We start from the raw sequence: 16,872 nt of genomic DNA on the forward strand, positions 1-16,872 counted from the left end.
CCTAAAGTACGGCCCAAAGGAGAAATTTTTTAACCTATTTTTCTGATAACAAGCCCTCTGTCAAGGAAGTGTCCTAAATCCATCAAGGATTAGGTTCTAGGGCATTGCAATGAAACTCCACAGTTTAATTAGGATTTATAGAAGCTTGCACAAGTAAGCAAGCCAGAAAAGTTCAGTTCTGCAGGCGTTAAAGCTCAGTTCCAGAAGAAAGACCAAGAAGCAAGGCTGCAGCCATGCAAGAGGCCATGCCCTGCTTGGCTGTCTTGGCATGGGACTTGGTTCTCTTTTCCTAAGCACAATGAGAACGACCTACTGTCCAATTCCGTGCACAAATCAATAAAACACGCTTTGGTCCACGGATGCCACTTTTAAACTGATGGCATTACTTGCTGGGTAAAATGCCTTCCAACTTAACCTTAAGGCACTGAAACTGAATGTCAGTGAGGTTAAAACTTGACTTTTGAACAGGTGTTTCCATTAGCGGCTCTCAAGTATCGCAAAAGAATTCATTTGCGTGTGAGACCTGCAAATAGAAAAGACACTAATTTGACAAATTTATCACTTGTAACACATTAGCTTAATGGCCACATACTAGTGTTTCTGGTACTTTTCCTCTCAATACTAGTGATAAATTAACTTGATTGCTGTATTTTTCTAACCTTTAACCAGAAGCCGATTGTTTGTGTTAAAGATATTCAGGTCTGATTCCAAAAGCATTCCTGGAAACAAAAACAAACAGCCCTGTTAGCAGTGGAATTAATGAAGCTCTTTTCCTGTAGAGCTCTTTCTTTCATCACCACAAATTCTCTGCTAAAATCTCAGCTTTTTCCTGTCCATTCCTCTACGAAAACAACACTCAAAGCAAAGGCACAAACAATCTCAGCAACTGTCCCGGCTGCTGAAACCACTCTGCCTGCCTCTCCCCCAGCCCCAACCTGGGTCTTCCTCCTCTCCCCAGCCCATGACATCTGTAGAAGCTTAATCATCTCACTTGAAATTAGCCAACGGCTTCAAAAGTTACTAGGTAAAGGAGTGACAGACAGACAGAAAGTGCAACCAGAGAAGCCTGATCAGCTCAGGAAAACAAGCTGTAAAAATATTTATACATAGCCTCACCAATTTAATTGATTACTCACATGAGGAAATTTCAGCCTCTGTACAGGTCTACAAAAATAGGTATTTCAAAAGCCATTACAAAATGTAACAGAAATCTAATCAAAGCAACTTCAGTGGGAATAGGCCCTGATATAACATATAACACCACGCTATTCCCTTACCAGCTCCGTTCTTCCCGATTAGTATTTTGCCCTACAACAGGGATATCCGACGCATTTACACCGGGAGGCCACATCAGCCTCGCAGTTGCCTTCGAAGGGCCGAATGTAATTTTAGGACTGGATAAATGTAGGAGTAGTTGCATTTATTCAGCCCTAAAATTACCTTCAGTCCTTCGAAGGCAACCGCAAGGCTGATGGGGCACCTGGTGAAAATGAGTTTGACACGCCTGCCCTGCAGAGTCCAGTGTGTTCTCGTCCTGGTAGAAAATTTTAGTTAAAAATGAAACAAAACACATTTATATTTTCTGTAAGGACTTCGTGACAGATTTCTAGCTTGGTTAGTAAATCTGGTCTTATTTGTTTTCTCCCATGTTAAAGGAGGCATCAAGTGTGTAATTTTTATTCAAGAAGCAAAGGAATTCATAGCAGTAAAAACTCAGTATCATGAAGAATGGATTAATTTAAATTGCAAAGTACAAAAAAAATTTCTCATTTATATTTTTCATTTTTAGATTCCCAATGCAATTAAATTCTATATTCACAAAAGAGTCAGAGATAACATATTTGACAGAAGTTTCCCAGAGTACTGTAGATTATTTTTTTCATTATGCAAGTAACTCTGCAAATGGTTTAATATTAACAAAATTAAACATTCATTGATTTTAATTAGTCTTTTATCATATAGAATTTCACAAAATAATGGATCTTTTCAGCCAGCTTCTCTGTAGGCTTTAAAGAGATGGGTCACATTTTGACAACAGACTTAAATTTCCCAGTAAAATAAAAATATTTGTGCATGTCAAAACCAAAGTATTTCCTCATGCCATGCAAGGGCAAAGCTGCAAAATGCTATGAAAGCAGTGTTGGTGACCAGTATGGAAATCCTGAAAGCTAAAAGCATGTTTGTATTTTATTAAAAGAAATTATAAAGCCTTTTATCTCATAATTTTTCAAGCCCCATGAGTTTCTAGCTGCTATCAGCCAGTACAGCCCCAAGAAATTTTGAAGCAGCATGAAAACTCCCAAGGCACACGGCACAGACATTGTTTCCGAGGTCATTAAACGTCCCGGTTTGTGCACATGGGTATGGGTCCATGTAAAACTTTTCAGTTCCTCTGAAGTTAACTCAGCCTAGACTTGATCTCACCTGTCGTGGACACGACAGAAAGACTCCTGTTGACTTCAACAGACTTCGAAGCATAATGTGTCCCCCTGGGTTATTACGGGTTCCTTTAAATTCCCAAACACTCAAGGATGGAAAGCAACATCTTCACAGCCTTCCACTTCTGTGATATAACAGGAAGAATGGCAAACTCATCACCAAATTTCCTTGCAAGTGCTCTTTTCCTAATAACTTGAATGACAGCAATGTTTGATTGTGCTGGTTTTTCATGCACCTCTTCGTTTCTGCTGGTGCCCTTAACCCCCCTCATGCTTTCCCAAATGTATAGTTATTCCCTTACAAGGCTGGCAGATAATAAGCAAATACTATTTCCAGCACCTTCAATTAAACTGGTGCTGGAAATAGGGATCGATGTAAACAGGAAGAGGGCATTGTGCCAGAAATTAATCTATTAATTTCTCTGTTTAGATATAACCATCAACCCAGCCAATATTACCCTAATTAAAAAGACTTTAGAAGAGCAAAGGCTCTGGTTTGCAGCTCCACCTCTCCTCCTGCCACTGCCTCCCATCGGCTACCTCTGCTGGGACCACCAGTGCCCAAGCTGAGGGTCTATGGGACAAATGGGGGGTTTCTTTCATGCCATCAATCCCTTTGCATCCACAGGGGGATTTTTGTGGATCTGCTGGCTCTCCTGCCTATCAGATAAACATACAAGGAGAGCTGCAAAGTTCAAAACACACTCTTTACATTTTTTGGGTTATCATTAGCAAAAAGAAAAGGCAATGCAAGTGCATGAGGAAGGGTATAAAACAAAAGGGTTGCAAAACACTTTATTTCAGACACGTGGGAAGGGTTGTGGCTTGAAACAGCTTTCAGCACAGCTTCTACCTATGTGTGCTGTTTTATAAAAAATAATTCCTACAACTGATTTTTTTTTTGTTTATTTTGGTTCAAGAACTACACTGCAAAAGAATGTTTGAAAGGTTTCTCTTTGTTTAGTCCTAGATAAACCACAGGTAACAAACAACTCGACACTAACGGTGTCTGGCATAGGAATGCCAATAGATCTGTCTTCTATTTAATGTATCTTTTTGCCTTTTCATCATTTGGGTGATTAAAACTATGAAACTCCACATATGCAAAACAAATTAAAGGCTTTTTTTTTTAATACAACATTACCGTGTGTCTTAGTGTAAACAGCATAAAACAAAAAGCAGATGTGCTACAGTAGCCACAGATAGACCAAATATAACATAAAGCTCACACAGAAGCTGATTTTTATAAGTGATGGATGAATGTAAGCCCTCTTCCCTAATGTAGGACTAAATCCAAAGTGAAAGGTTAACATGTTGTTCTTTGTCTCACCCAGAGAAAATCTTTTAAAAGCCAGAAATGACTTGCAGGAACCATCACGTTCTAAAGCACTAACTTCTTTCTAACTGAGACCTTATTTCAACTTCGCCATTACTTTTTTTTTTTTTTTTTGGCTGTGTTTCTACCTTTTCATTCCAGTCTTTTACAACCTGCGTTGAAATTTGGGCACTTGAATGAGGCTAACTTCTCTGTATTGGTTATACAGTTACAGAGGTTAAAAGGGTGCTCTTAATATACCACTAGGAGCATGACTATTGACCATAGAGGGTATATGTAGGGAAACTAACGTAAGAAACTAAATTAGTTACTTAAACACAGGGCCATGAATAGTGCTCAGGCCTCCCCAAGGATTTGGAAGGGTTCTGCACTCCCTGTGCCCAGTAAGTCTCAATATCGCTAACAAATACTGGCACTTTATCTACAATGCCTACATGCAACTCAAAAGCCTGATCTGGAAGGTCAAGCAAATGCCCTTGCAGATGCATACTGTTCATTGCCGTAGTCTAAATCATACATCTGGTTTGGTTTTCCAGAAGTAGTCCACGCTGAGACTGAGAGGAAAACTGTTTCTTTTTCCCTAATAATGGCAATAAAGGAGGAAACACTGTCCAGTAACAGCTGGAAATATAAACTTGGTTCAACAAGTTTTTCCATAGGGAATGAGAAAAGGGGAGGTGGGGCAGTGGACCAAGGAATTACTTTCTTCAGTTTAAATAGTGGTTTGGTTTTCTTCCTCTATACATAGGGTGGTAGAAACAGAGCCAAAGCTGCAGTTTCAGTCAATTAAATTTGTCAATAAAAGGCAGGTGTTGCATCTAATAGACAGCACTTTGTGACAAGTACTTATGATTTGCATCACTTTGGTACATCTGGATACAGCTGTCCATGTAGACTAAGGATCCAACTTATCTTAACCAGAAGATTCCCTTGAGAAAACAAAGCACCAAAGACAGTTAAATACGCTGCAGCAGGCAGTTAATTTCCTTTCTTCTTGCTGTTGTGTCAGCTACCTATTTCTGGCAGGAATCTTGGTGGGAGGTATTTAATACAACCTCCAGGATCTCCTGTGTGTTGTCTGTAAGGGCCCAAAATTTGTTAAGACACTTATGTAGTAGTGAGATACATTTGTTTAAAACTTGGGAACATTCATCACCACAGATGAACTTGAAAATGCTGCAAAATAGATCCTTCTGGCACCCAAGTAAAATATTATTTTGCTCCTAAGTTAAACAGGTATTATTTATACACTCTGTTTTACTAAAATAACCCTATTCTCCATCCTTTTGATATTCCTTCTGCTCTTAAACATGTCCTTCCTTTTGAATTCCTTCACTTGAGAGAAAATATGCAATCCTACAGTGACCTGCATCATCTTTTTGGGGAGACATTTCATTTAGTTTTTGGACAGTGGCCTAAATGAAGTACATTTTGTTGTTTCCAGAGTAATAAAAGAAACTGCCAAATACTTCTGAAGATGTGCTTACCTGATGCAACAGCTGCAAAATTCACATTATTGTAATGTGAAATGTTAGGTCATGAGTAGTTTTCGTAAGCTAGAATATTCAAGGATTACTTTGCACCAAAGAGTCTTTATCACATTTTGTGAGAGTGTCTGTATGCACGGTATACAGCACACACACCCAGGAAACTTTCACACTGTGTTTATAGCGTAGAATACCACTGAGTTTGCAGCTAGAGAGAGGTGAAAGGAGGAGTGCTGTTGGACAGTCACACAAATTCTCAGTTATCATCAAGAGCCTGCATGGATTTCACCAGCAATTATAGTGCTGCTTAATTTGCACAGAGGCTCAAAATGCCCCCCAGCAAAACTGCCAGTGCCTGAGGCTCTCACTGGCTACTACAAAGTGCAAGACTTGACTGTTCACCAAATTCTTACTCTTCACAGAATTAAAGTTATTTGGATGATTAACAACAAAGCAAGCACACAAAAGCCCCAACCATAACAACATTTCAGTGGCAGAAATAACACTAGATATGCTCTAATGCACATTCTATCTCTCTTTGATAATGCATGACAATTCAGAAGACTAACCTGCGCAGGAAGATGCATCCAGCAGCAGTGTGTTATGCATGCACATCATCTCACAGGTTCCCCTAGTAAGTGGTTAGTGCCAGTCATACATTCCTGCATCTCACACATTAGTGTCTACTGTGATGGCTGATTTGTGTGTCGTGATGACTCAGAATTAATTCGCAGTTAGAAGCTGCAGGTTTCAGAAGATGCCGTGTGAGGGTGAGTGGTTGATGGATTCTGTGCGTGCAACTGCAATGTCACAGTTGCCTGCTGCTCCCAGGACCTCCTTGCTATGATCTTACAATTGCCATGTCTTGATTCAGTCAGAATTCTTGGGCAGGCCACACAAAACAAAACTAACACTGACATTAGATGGATGTTTAGCAGGTTACCAAAAAAGAAAAAAAAAAAAAAAAAGAAAGAAAGAAAAAAAAGGAAAAAAAAACCAACACAGAAACAAACAAAAGGTCACTTCAAATGAAGCTTGATTAGACATGTTGTTGAAAAGGTGCTCAAATTGCCTGAACTGCTTTGTTTGTTCCTAAACATGGACCGGGGGCAGCTGCAATGAGCTCTGAGCTTTGGCACATTCCATTATATGAATGGTAGTGAATTTATAATGGAATGGTATGGATGGTTTTTATAATCAGAAAAACACACTGACCTTAACACTACACAGGTGGAGCAGCATAATGACCCGCCAATTGTAAGCGCATCAATTCCTGGGGAAAAGTTCAATGAGGTTAACTCAGCATGTATCCCATAACCAACATAAGCGACATTTTAAAACATTGTTTTTTCCACAAAAGCCTGTTTGTCTTTGCCAACGTTTAATTGACTCGCTTCACTGTTTGACACTGAGTATATATCTTACCCATGTTAACAGTGTACTACATTATGCTCCAGTAGACCTGGATGTTGTCATATACTTCAATGCTGAAATATATGTGGTTAAGGAAAAAAAGAATGGTGTTAACTACAATAAACTCTTCAGAGTTTTTAAGATTAAACATCACATTCATTTAATTTAGAAATGGAAAGAAAACAAGAGGCACGGATATAACAAGAGACATCACCAGTGGATCTTCAGCTTCATTGTAAAATCCTCACATTGAGTAAGCTTGGATGTGTAGCAGCAGCTGATGAGCATGTTTGCTTACCATCAATTTATTGATACCTTTGGATACTCATGGGGACCAGAAGCAAAGGAAGTTAATTTCAATGTACCACAATCAAGCTGACTGAGTATCCAACGTAATTTTCATAGTCCAGGATTAAACCACAAAATACAGTGAACAAATCTAATCAGCCTCAACCAGTATGTCATAAACGCACATGTTACAAAACGATACAGAGAGAAGAAATGACATGAAGAGAAACTTCAGTCTGAATCTGGGACAACTAATGAGCAAGGACAGAAGGCTCTCCAAATGCGCAATAATAAGACTTTAAACAGCAACATTTACATCTGTATTTCAGCTCATTTTGCCTCCTCTTTTGTGACCAGGGCATGCCAACACTCCACATCTTATCCATGGCACTAGCAGGGAAAGCATCTCAGCAACAGGACAGTCTGATAACCCCAGCCCCTCACATCACACGTGTCTGGAGATTGTCATCCCACCCCACTGTTCCTTCCCATCGCCAGTTTCTGCTGAGCACACAGCAGCAGCTGAGCAGTTAGAAAAAAAGGCTCATAACAACACGGTTGAAAGCACTACTAAAATTATCAATTCAACAAGAGCACAAAAATGAACACAAGAACCAAAATTGAAGGTGAAGGTAACATATTTAGGAAGAAGTTCTATTGTTTGGAAATGTTCAGCTGAAAAAAAAGATTTACAAACCAAAACAATGCCATTTGATCATACTCCCCTGAGATTAAAAAATTTTAAAACCACATAATAGCCATAAAATAAAAGTACACATTGCTTTGTCATCTGCGTCTGCCTTTCAAAAGGCACTAAATCTCATGGACATAATTCATTTTAGTCCCAAATCTACCAACGCTCTAGTGGCCCTTCTATTAAAAAGCAATTTTACACTGGATATAAAGCAGGGTGATCCCAAAGTTGTGCAAAGAGCCACATAATCTGAGCGGTTAATCCACACACACGCACTTGTTTATTTTCAGTTGTCCATTAGGAGCGCACACAACAAAAACACTTCCAAATAACCAGGATTATAAAACCACTTCTCACAACCAGAGTCACTATGAATTTTCTTCAGCTGCACAGAAGCTGCTTCTACACCCACTAGCTTCACCCACAGCAAGAACTAGTATATGGTAGCATTTTCCTTGACATAGTCCAAGAGTTTTGTCTTCCTGACAAGGGGAGACAGAACCACAGAATGTCACCAGAGGCTGCTCATGCTTCAGTACCAGAAGCAACAGTACAGCAACTTAGTGCAAGGTACATTCGGTGCTGTCCTGATCTCTGCCAGGATGTTCACAACATGACCTACAACAATGCTTTTCAACAAAGGGAGAGTTTCATTCTCCACAGACAACGTGAAAAGCCCACAGCCTCACTCCTGCCTTCAAAGCCATGCAGACCATACCATCAGGTTACACAGACCAGGGACACTGCCTCATCAAAGCAAAGCTCCGGAGCAAAGAAGAGCTCCTAGGCACACATCCCCACTGCCTCCTGCTGCACTGAGCCTGGCTGCAGCAGACAACACAACCCTGAAGTGTTGCAATAAATTCATTTTTACCTCCACTCCTCCAAGTGTCTCAGAATTAGAGAGCACAAGTCACCTTGTGAAGTAAAAGCAAGAGAACAAATTGAAACTTCTTCATGGTGAGGGTAACAGAGCACCGGAACAGGCTGCTCAGGGAGGTTGTGGGGCCTCCTTCTTTGGAAACATTCAGAACCTGTCTGGATGCCTTCCTGTGTAACCTCATTTAGGTGTTCCTGCTCCAGCAGGGGGATTGGACTACATGATCTTCCAAGGTCCCTTCCAATCTCTGACATTCTGTGATTCAGTGATACACCTCAACTGCCAGTCTCACACATCACGCAAAACCCAAACTGAGTCACAGAAAGCGTTTTCTTGTGCAGAGATGGGATGTGTTGTGATGTCTTCACACGTTTAATCCAGAAAGAAGAACATCACTTGGGGTTCATAGCGATCCTGACAGAAGCCCAAGCCACCCTCACCCTGTCTGTCCATGAACACCCATGGGGCCAGGGAGCTCCACTGTGCGCTGTGGTCAGAGCTCTGCCCACCTATGGTCTATTTACACCCCAGTCTCGGGAAAAGTGGTACGTCTGCCTGTGTGTGTTCAAACTTCAGTAGTGATAGATAAGAAAACCGCTACCTTACGTATGATTAGATATACTCAGGGGTACATTTATGTTAAATAAAGTGCTTCAAAAATGTAATTATGGTTGAAGTGCACTCCAGGTAAATTGGAGAGCCTGTGATCAGATAGACTACCATTGCTCTGATTAACACTGGTTTCTGCATTTCTGTGTTGCCTCTCTCTGCTCACCTATGAACTCCTGTCTTTACATTTAGATTGCACATTTCCTGGCTCTTTAGTTCAGTTTTCACGTGGCACTCGTACAACATTTGCCCTTCCCTTCTGAGTCCCCGAGTGGGTCTGCCAGTTGCTATTGCAATGGAAGTCTAAAAAGCACTTGTTACAATAAATGCATACAAAACCACATCATCTCAAGGGTCGGGAAAATCAGTTGTATTGTGTTTTGAGCCTGTATGATAGAGAGGTGAGAGGAACAGAACTAAAGAACAAAGGAGCTGCATTGTTTGTGTCAAGACTACTCACAGTCCAAGTACCCATTGATTCTCTGGCTGAGAACAACAGAGGTTTTCAACAAAATTAGCCCTGTCTCCACATAAGATGAGTAGCTTCTTCTGAGCTCTCTGCACTAGATTAGCATGATCCAGGAGAAGAGTGAAAAGTAAGGAGACTCCCCTTGGCAGCGAAGTTTTCCTAACCTGTTTCTTCTTCTGAAAACACAGAGGAATTCAAGTTGATTCAAATAATGTTTACTTTCTCTCCCGATTTCTCTTTTTATCTCTCTCACCTCTTCAAACACCTTATTTTTCATCACCCATAATTTAACATTAAGGTTTCCTGTTTGCTATCCAGCTCTGACAAACTCATCTGTGCGTCAACCCCTTTCCCTTCAGGTTTCTTATCTCCTTCATTTCTGCTGTTATTCCATATCCCCTTCTCCCCCTCCACTTTTCACTGTTTATCCTTCTCTCTACAGAAGCCATTCCTAGTCTCTGCAGCCAACACTTGACCCACCATCCTGATCTTAAGTAGGGTCTAAGTCCCTTCTGTTTTTTCTGCTTATCATACAAGTATATTAAGACCATTTATGCATACCATGCCCTGCCTCAAGCGATCCTAAGACTCATAACCTGCTGGTACCTGCCATCTTGCTTCACGCCCCTACTCAAAAACACTTCTTGCAGTAAGTGTTTAGAAAATAAAAAATAAAACTGATCATGGTAAAGCTGGCATGCAAATAGCCAAAATCAATACCCGTTTTACATGTCTACATACATGTTCCCACATCTACTTGTACATTACTAAATTTTTACAGTACTCTTCCCTCCTGTTGCTGCCCACGCTTTCAATGTTGTTTGCTCTTAGCCCATGAACTGTTCAGTGCCTAGTTTGTAATTAGCCCAACAGATCTCCAGTCATGATGTGCAGTACTGGTTAGTAAGTGTTCCCAAACAAACCCATCCAAGGCTGAAAAGTTATTTAATTCAGTGGTCAACAGTTTGTTTCTAGAGACAACAAACACTTGTGCTTAGTATGGTGCTGCTTGCATAGGGGTTGATCTTGCAGCGCAGAGCACAGACAGCTGCCCAAATATTGAGCCGCCACTTCAGACTGAGATGCAGCACCACACCCAGCCATGCTAACAGAAAAGATGTCACGCTTTTCTGTCAATAAACAATTCTGTTAACAATAACAAAAAAAGCCAATATGTTCTTCCTGCAGATATGCTTTTCTGTTCCTCTGTTGCTCCCCTCTTTGTTCCCCCCTGCCAGCATCAGCCCCAATATGCCGTTAGTCAACAGCTGCCTGCTGCATGGTGTCTGCATCGTCTTTGCATTGAAGAGATCAGAACAACACTGAAGAGATCAGAATGACTTTTTTAACCTCCACAGACTGATATTTGAAAGGTTTTTCAGTTTTTATAAACATCAGAGAAAGAAAGGTAGTACTGGTTATTTATGCTAGAACTACTTGTTCCTTTTATCTCAACAAATGAAAACATGTAAAAGAAACTTGTGTATTTTTCAGTTTTGCAGTTACACCTGCTAGCTGAAGCCACTATTTTAACACACCCCACTACAGCGGGAAATACATAAAATCCCTTAGAATAAATGCTCAGTTTTGCGACTGAAAGACAAATACTAACAAATTATCATGTGCAAATTAGCTAAATACCTCACAAACCAGTATACAAATTAGACATTTTCTTTTCCCTTCAGTAGACAAAAAGAAAAAGAATGTAATGGCATTAGAAAAATAATTAATATGTTAATTTAGGATTTTAATTGCCCAGAGACAAACCTCAGTTGCCTTGAAATCTCACTTAAAATCACAGTTACATCTGTTGCAGAAAGCACTCTAGCTTTTTCAAGTAAAGGCACAAAGTCTCTATATATTAATATAAAATGAAACCTCTGCTTGTTTTACACCAAAATTAAATTTAATAGATGGTAATATCTTCATGCTATTTTCAGCCAAGATCTTCCATTTGCGAATCTGCAGATCTACCACATCATTCCCAATTCGCAGCCCAGTCCAGGAAGGCATCAGGTAGTAATATTAAATAGCTGATATTACTAGAAATGCTACATTACAAACTATATTATTTGGGGGTTGGACTAGATGATGTTTAAAGGTCCCTTCCAACCCAAACCATTCTGTGACTAAATGCTGATACATTAAAATGAAGTTTAGAGCCTAGGTCCTGAACCAAGACCCTCCCTGAAGCAAGAAGACACAGAAGCATAGAACAAACCCCATGGATGGAAAGATGGTAGGAAGGGTGTCTACAGGTGTTGAATTTCTCTGAAGATGAGCAGCTGTTCGATACATTCTGCAGAAACAGGAGCTAACAAAGCAAGGAGGAGGCAAAGAGAAAATATAGTTGAAAGAACATGCTATGTAGGTAGAGGATGCTTCCAGTAGTACTGTGCATTGGTACAAAGTGAGGCACATCCATTCCTACAAAGGATATTGCAATAACGGAGGCCCCAGGGAACGAAACACTAGACCACATCAACAACAAGCTGGAGAGCCTCAGAAAGCCTCTCCTGCAGAGCCCATCTCAACCAATCCATTATTTCCAGCATCATTTCCTATCCTCAGTGGAGGGATCAAGTTCTGAAAAAGCACAAAATTCTTCTTGCTTTGACAAGCCTCTGGGAAATGATGCATCTCAGCAACCTCTCCTTCCTCCTTTTATTTTTTTGTCATGCTATTCACCGAACTCCTTGGCTGTATACACAATACTACAGTTCCTGACAGCACACAACAAAAAAATGGTATTATTGCAGCAATAGGAAAGGTCACAGGGCTGACGTTTCTCCATCACCAAGATGAGTTATCCCTTTCTCATATGTGGTGAAATGATGCACAGGTCTTTTTCTACCTAATATTTTGGTTAGCAATGATATTTTTCCAGAAGTGATCCATAGATATTTTTGATTACTTGTTCCACTTTATTCTTTTTCTGATGAAGTAAATTTCATGCTGATGACAGGCATCGGCGGTTCAACCACTGGGCACGAAAGACTTCTGCATCTTGTAGGAGAGTTGCAGGAACAGTACCTGCCAAACTCCTCCTGGAGCTCCGTCACTGGGACTCAGTGCTGGCCTGAGTAGAAAACATTTTGCTTGGCGAGGTGGAACTGTGTACATCACCGCATCTTCAGATAGAGTAATTTCTGGTCACTTCACTGGCTCCAATATAGTATAATTAACAACCGGTTGAAGGGACTGGCTTCGAGTCTTCTGTCTCTCCCTGACGATTGTGATTTTGCTAGTGAGGTGGATACTTGGCAGTGCACCGACTTCAGTAGAAAAACAGTTTGACACAGTCCATCAGCCACTTGTAAAATGAAGTTGGATCTGAATTGCTCTCCTAAAGGATCAGTGGAAGACTAACATCTGCAGCTGAGCTAATGCTTACCAAATGAAGTTTAGCACTGAACGGGCTGTAAACGTCAAGCACAAGGAAACCAGACCCATCTCCCAAAGAACCAGGCACGAGGGAAGAGTCAGTGTTTGCATCCCTTATCCTGTATCTACAATCCTGTACTTGCAAATGCAATTTCAAGGTCTATCTAGAAGTATCCTTTTGCTAGAGCGGAAAAAGCAGCGGGAATCAAGCAGACTTCAACAAACAGTACACATAACAGTGATGCAGTAAACTATTATGGTATTTTGTATTCAAGCAGTATGTTAAAGCTATTTAGCCTACAGTGGGAAAAGGTGGAAGACAGAAAACTTTATTTAGCACTGCTTAAATGCCACTACTCCCCTCTGACTGCAACAAATCACTAAAGCTTGTGTCTACAAAGCAGCGTGCTTCAAGTATAACAAATTGCTGCTTGGACCTCTCTGGAGCTGGTAATCTCCTCAACTTATCTAGTGAGTTGTGACATGGAAACATCTATCTATTAGCAGCACCAGCAGCATCTTCCCCCAATTGCTCGGTGCAATGATCAGTATCTGTAAACTACAGCTTACATTTAATTGGAAAAAAAATTAAAAGGTGGAGGGGAGAGAAAAAGCAAGCAGTACGCCTAGCAATAAAAAGCTTCTACTGTAAATGATAAATATTTTTACTCCTGTTTCTAAACCACCACCAGAAATTTTAAAGCTATGCTGCCACAACACTACCCCTCCTAACTGCTGCGCAGGCAGCAGATGAGGTTCAGCTTCCTCATCATTTCAATGGAATTATCCTGTGCCTCACTTTCATCCACTTTTCACTACAGATATAACCATACACTATAAAACAACAAACTCACACAACGTCACAAATTTATTACCATATTAAATGCTGGGTTTGGATAGTTTACTAAACATGGAAGTTCCAGTAAACAGAGGTGGATCCACTATATAAAAGGATTTTGGAAGCCCTGAGCCAGGCTCTGATACATTACACTTCTATTCGTTTTCCCATAAAAAAACAGGCAAAGGTTAACACAACAGCATCTCAGTGAGTCGTATCCAGAATTGCACCATTTAAAGCACTATTCACAGACCAAGTTGTTAATGAAAGACATAAAAAGGGAAAGAATGAAAATATTTTTATCGTCCTTGGTAAAAAATAATATTCCCAAACCAGAAGCATTACTTCTGTTAACTTGTAGGCTCCGGCTTGCTTTGCATAAAATGTCTGAGGGAGCTCCTGCACCAAGTTTCAACAGGCATGTTCTTGGGAACACAAAAAGTACATAAGCAGGGCCATCTCTGTGGTTACAAGCCAAGTTAAGCATGGAGACAAGTTGAAATTTTCTACACGGATAAAATGTAAAGCCACAATGATTACTGGTAATCACTAATTATTTATCCAGCAGTCCATTTTCACAGAATTTCAGGCTGGTTATAAGGAAAAGAGATTCTTTTATGCAGTAGAAGTCATAAATAGGATAATCCATCAGCAATGTTTTATCTGAAGACCTGAAGAAGGCAAGCGCTGTTTCTCAAGTAGACAGACTTGAGAAGGACACATTGAGACAAGCAGGATACATTCACCAGAGGAAAAAAACAAACAGCTTATCTTCACAGAAACCTGCCCACAGGGACAACAGCCCAGTATGTCCTACCTAGGCCGCTAACTTCCCATTACTTGCATGCACCATGATGATTTCCTTGGTTTGGTGTATTCTTCTGGTCTTTTGGTACTCCTTAGCTATTCTAAAAAGATGATTTGGTACAGTAAGAGTGGTCTTTCCTCTTCTAACATTAAAAAAGTCTAAAATTGCACATGGTTGCATCCAAAGGCACAGCTGGAACAGTCTTCCAGTAACAGAAAATGAAATTACAACATCATCTTGTGTAGGTTAGTCAGAGTCTAAGCACCAGATTTGTAAAAACTAAGGTTCACTCCATCTCTAAAGACTGCATCATTGCCTAATCACAAATGGTGGGGCCAGACAGAGGATTCTGCAGATCGTTCCTGTGGCCTGTGACAGGAGACCACACTGGGTGTTGTACTAGTCTCAGCCTGGCATCACCGCTTACGAGGACACAGTAGGTGTCACATCTGGAATATTGTGTTCAGTTCTGGGCCCCTCAGTTCAAGAAGGACAGGGAACTGCTGGAGGGAGTCCAGCGCAGGGCAATGAAGATGATTAAGTGAGTGGAGCACCTCCCTTATGAGGAAAGGCTGGGGGAGCTGTACAATTGTACATCACTTGTACTGACTGTACAAGTGATGGCAGAAATGAACTTCTCCAACTCTGTATTTCTACAGCATGTATCTCTGAGGGTAAGAGAAATTGGTGTGGAGCAGCAGCTCTAGAAATCAAGTTATTGAGCTGGGTCTCTTTAGTTTGGAGGAGACTGAGGGGTGACCTCGTCAATGGTTATAAATACGTAAAGGGTGAGTGTCACAAGGATGGAGCCAGGCTCTTCTTGGTGACAAACAATGGTAAGACAAGGGGCAATGGGCGCAAACTGGAACACAAGAAGTTCCACTTAAATTTGAGAAGAAACTTCTTCTCAGTGAGGGTGACAGAGCACTGGAACAGGCTGCCCAGGGAGGTTGTGGAGTCTCCTTCTCTAGAGACATTCAAAACCTGCCTGGACACATTCCTGTGTAGTCTCATCTAGGTGTTTCAGCTCCAGTGGGCAGGTTGGACTAGATGATCTTTTGAAGTCCCTTCCAATCCCTATTATTCTGTGATTCTGTGAAGAGCACAGCCAAGCAATGTGGATCTGTTAGGGGATGGGTAACGTCAGTGAGAATAGAGGATGGCAGATGGCACTACCTGGGCTTTCTGAAGAGCCCAGTTTCTGCAGCAGTCACTGTGCAGAGGAGGAGCACAGAGAGACAGGGCAGGAGACTAAAATCTAGGTCCAAACCCTTGTCCGCCAGACATTCCGTGGCACCAACCTGCAGAAGATGCTGAGTTATGAAAGTGATGCAATATCCATTTTATATAAGGAGACGGGTTTGGTTTTTTTTGCCCCCCTCTCCCTCCAGCACTGCACTTCAAAGACTGGCCATTCCACTTGACACAAAACATCAGGCGTTCTTGTTGAATGTCATGCAGCACGTCAAGATCCCATCCCCTGGGGCCCGCAGTGGCTGGCAGCTATTATTACTCTTAAAGTGCATGCTGTCATCTCCGAGGGTTTGGACTGAAGTGGCTGTCTCCTGGAAGTAGTCCATCTCCTCATTTGCACAGCCATTGCTCAAGCAGCAGGGAGTGGAGGAGCCTGAAAAAGCAGAGGTGCTCGGGGCAGCCCTATCTATTGCCTCTTACACAGCCCAGCCTGTTTCTTCACATTACACAGGCACCAAATTTGTGTTGATGACAGTTCTACCTGATCTACCAGCCTCTTATCTCCAATGTGCATGTTTACCTGATGGCATGTGATCGTTGCAGCTACATGGGTTTGCAGCCAGAAGAGCCTCTGCAGAATGCCATCTGCAGAGGTGGATATTTTTAATGTATATTACATCATTATAAATAGACTTCAGAACTAAATTCTGGAACTAGCCCATGGTATTAATTCTAATTTAGTTTGGGCCCAATTCCAAATGGGTGACTATGCATGCAAACATTAGTCTGAGTGTACAATTGGCTGTTATGAACACAAAATTACTTCTTGTGCTCATGCATGCATAATTTACACGCACTAATTTAGATACCAAAGTAATTCCCTAGCAGAATTCCAGTGATCAGATTTAACTTGAAGACCGCTTTAAAAAAAAAAAAAAAATCACAGTAGTATATTCTTTAGCCACATAAAAAGCAGTAACTGAGAAATTCATTGCTGTTTCTAGAACAAAAAACCTTCAGTATACTCTTCAGCT

At 41.0% G+C, this 16,872-nt stretch overlaps 1 protein-coding gene across 4 annotated transcripts in view; it reads right to left on the reverse strand.

Moving 5' to 3' along the window:
- The window catches only part of HECW1 (HECT, C2 and WW domain containing E3 ubiquitin protein ligase 1), a 273,365-nt gene that overhangs the window by 197,420 nt on the left and 59,073 nt on the right, over positions 1–16,872 (reverse strand). Inside the window, exon 2 of one of the 4 annotated variants that reach the window (XM_065831015.2) lies at positions 6,477–6,534. The exons of the other annotated variants lie outside the window; for them this stretch is intronic. Coding sequence (XP_065687087.1) covers positions 6,477–6,503 — 27 coding nt within the window. The 5' untranslated portion in view covers positions 6,504–6,534. The remainder of the gene's footprint in view (positions 1–6,476; positions 6,535–16,872) is intronic. 4 annotated transcript variants of the gene reach the window in all.

The sequence above is a fragment of the Patagioenas fasciata genome, chromosome 2 (assembly GCF_037038585.1).
Source record: "Patagioenas fasciata isolate bPatFas1 chromosome 2, bPatFas1.hap1, whole genome shotgun sequence".
In the NCBI taxonomy this organism is placed as follows: Eukaryota; Metazoa; Chordata; class Aves; order Columbiformes; family Columbidae; genus Patagioenas; species Patagioenas fasciata.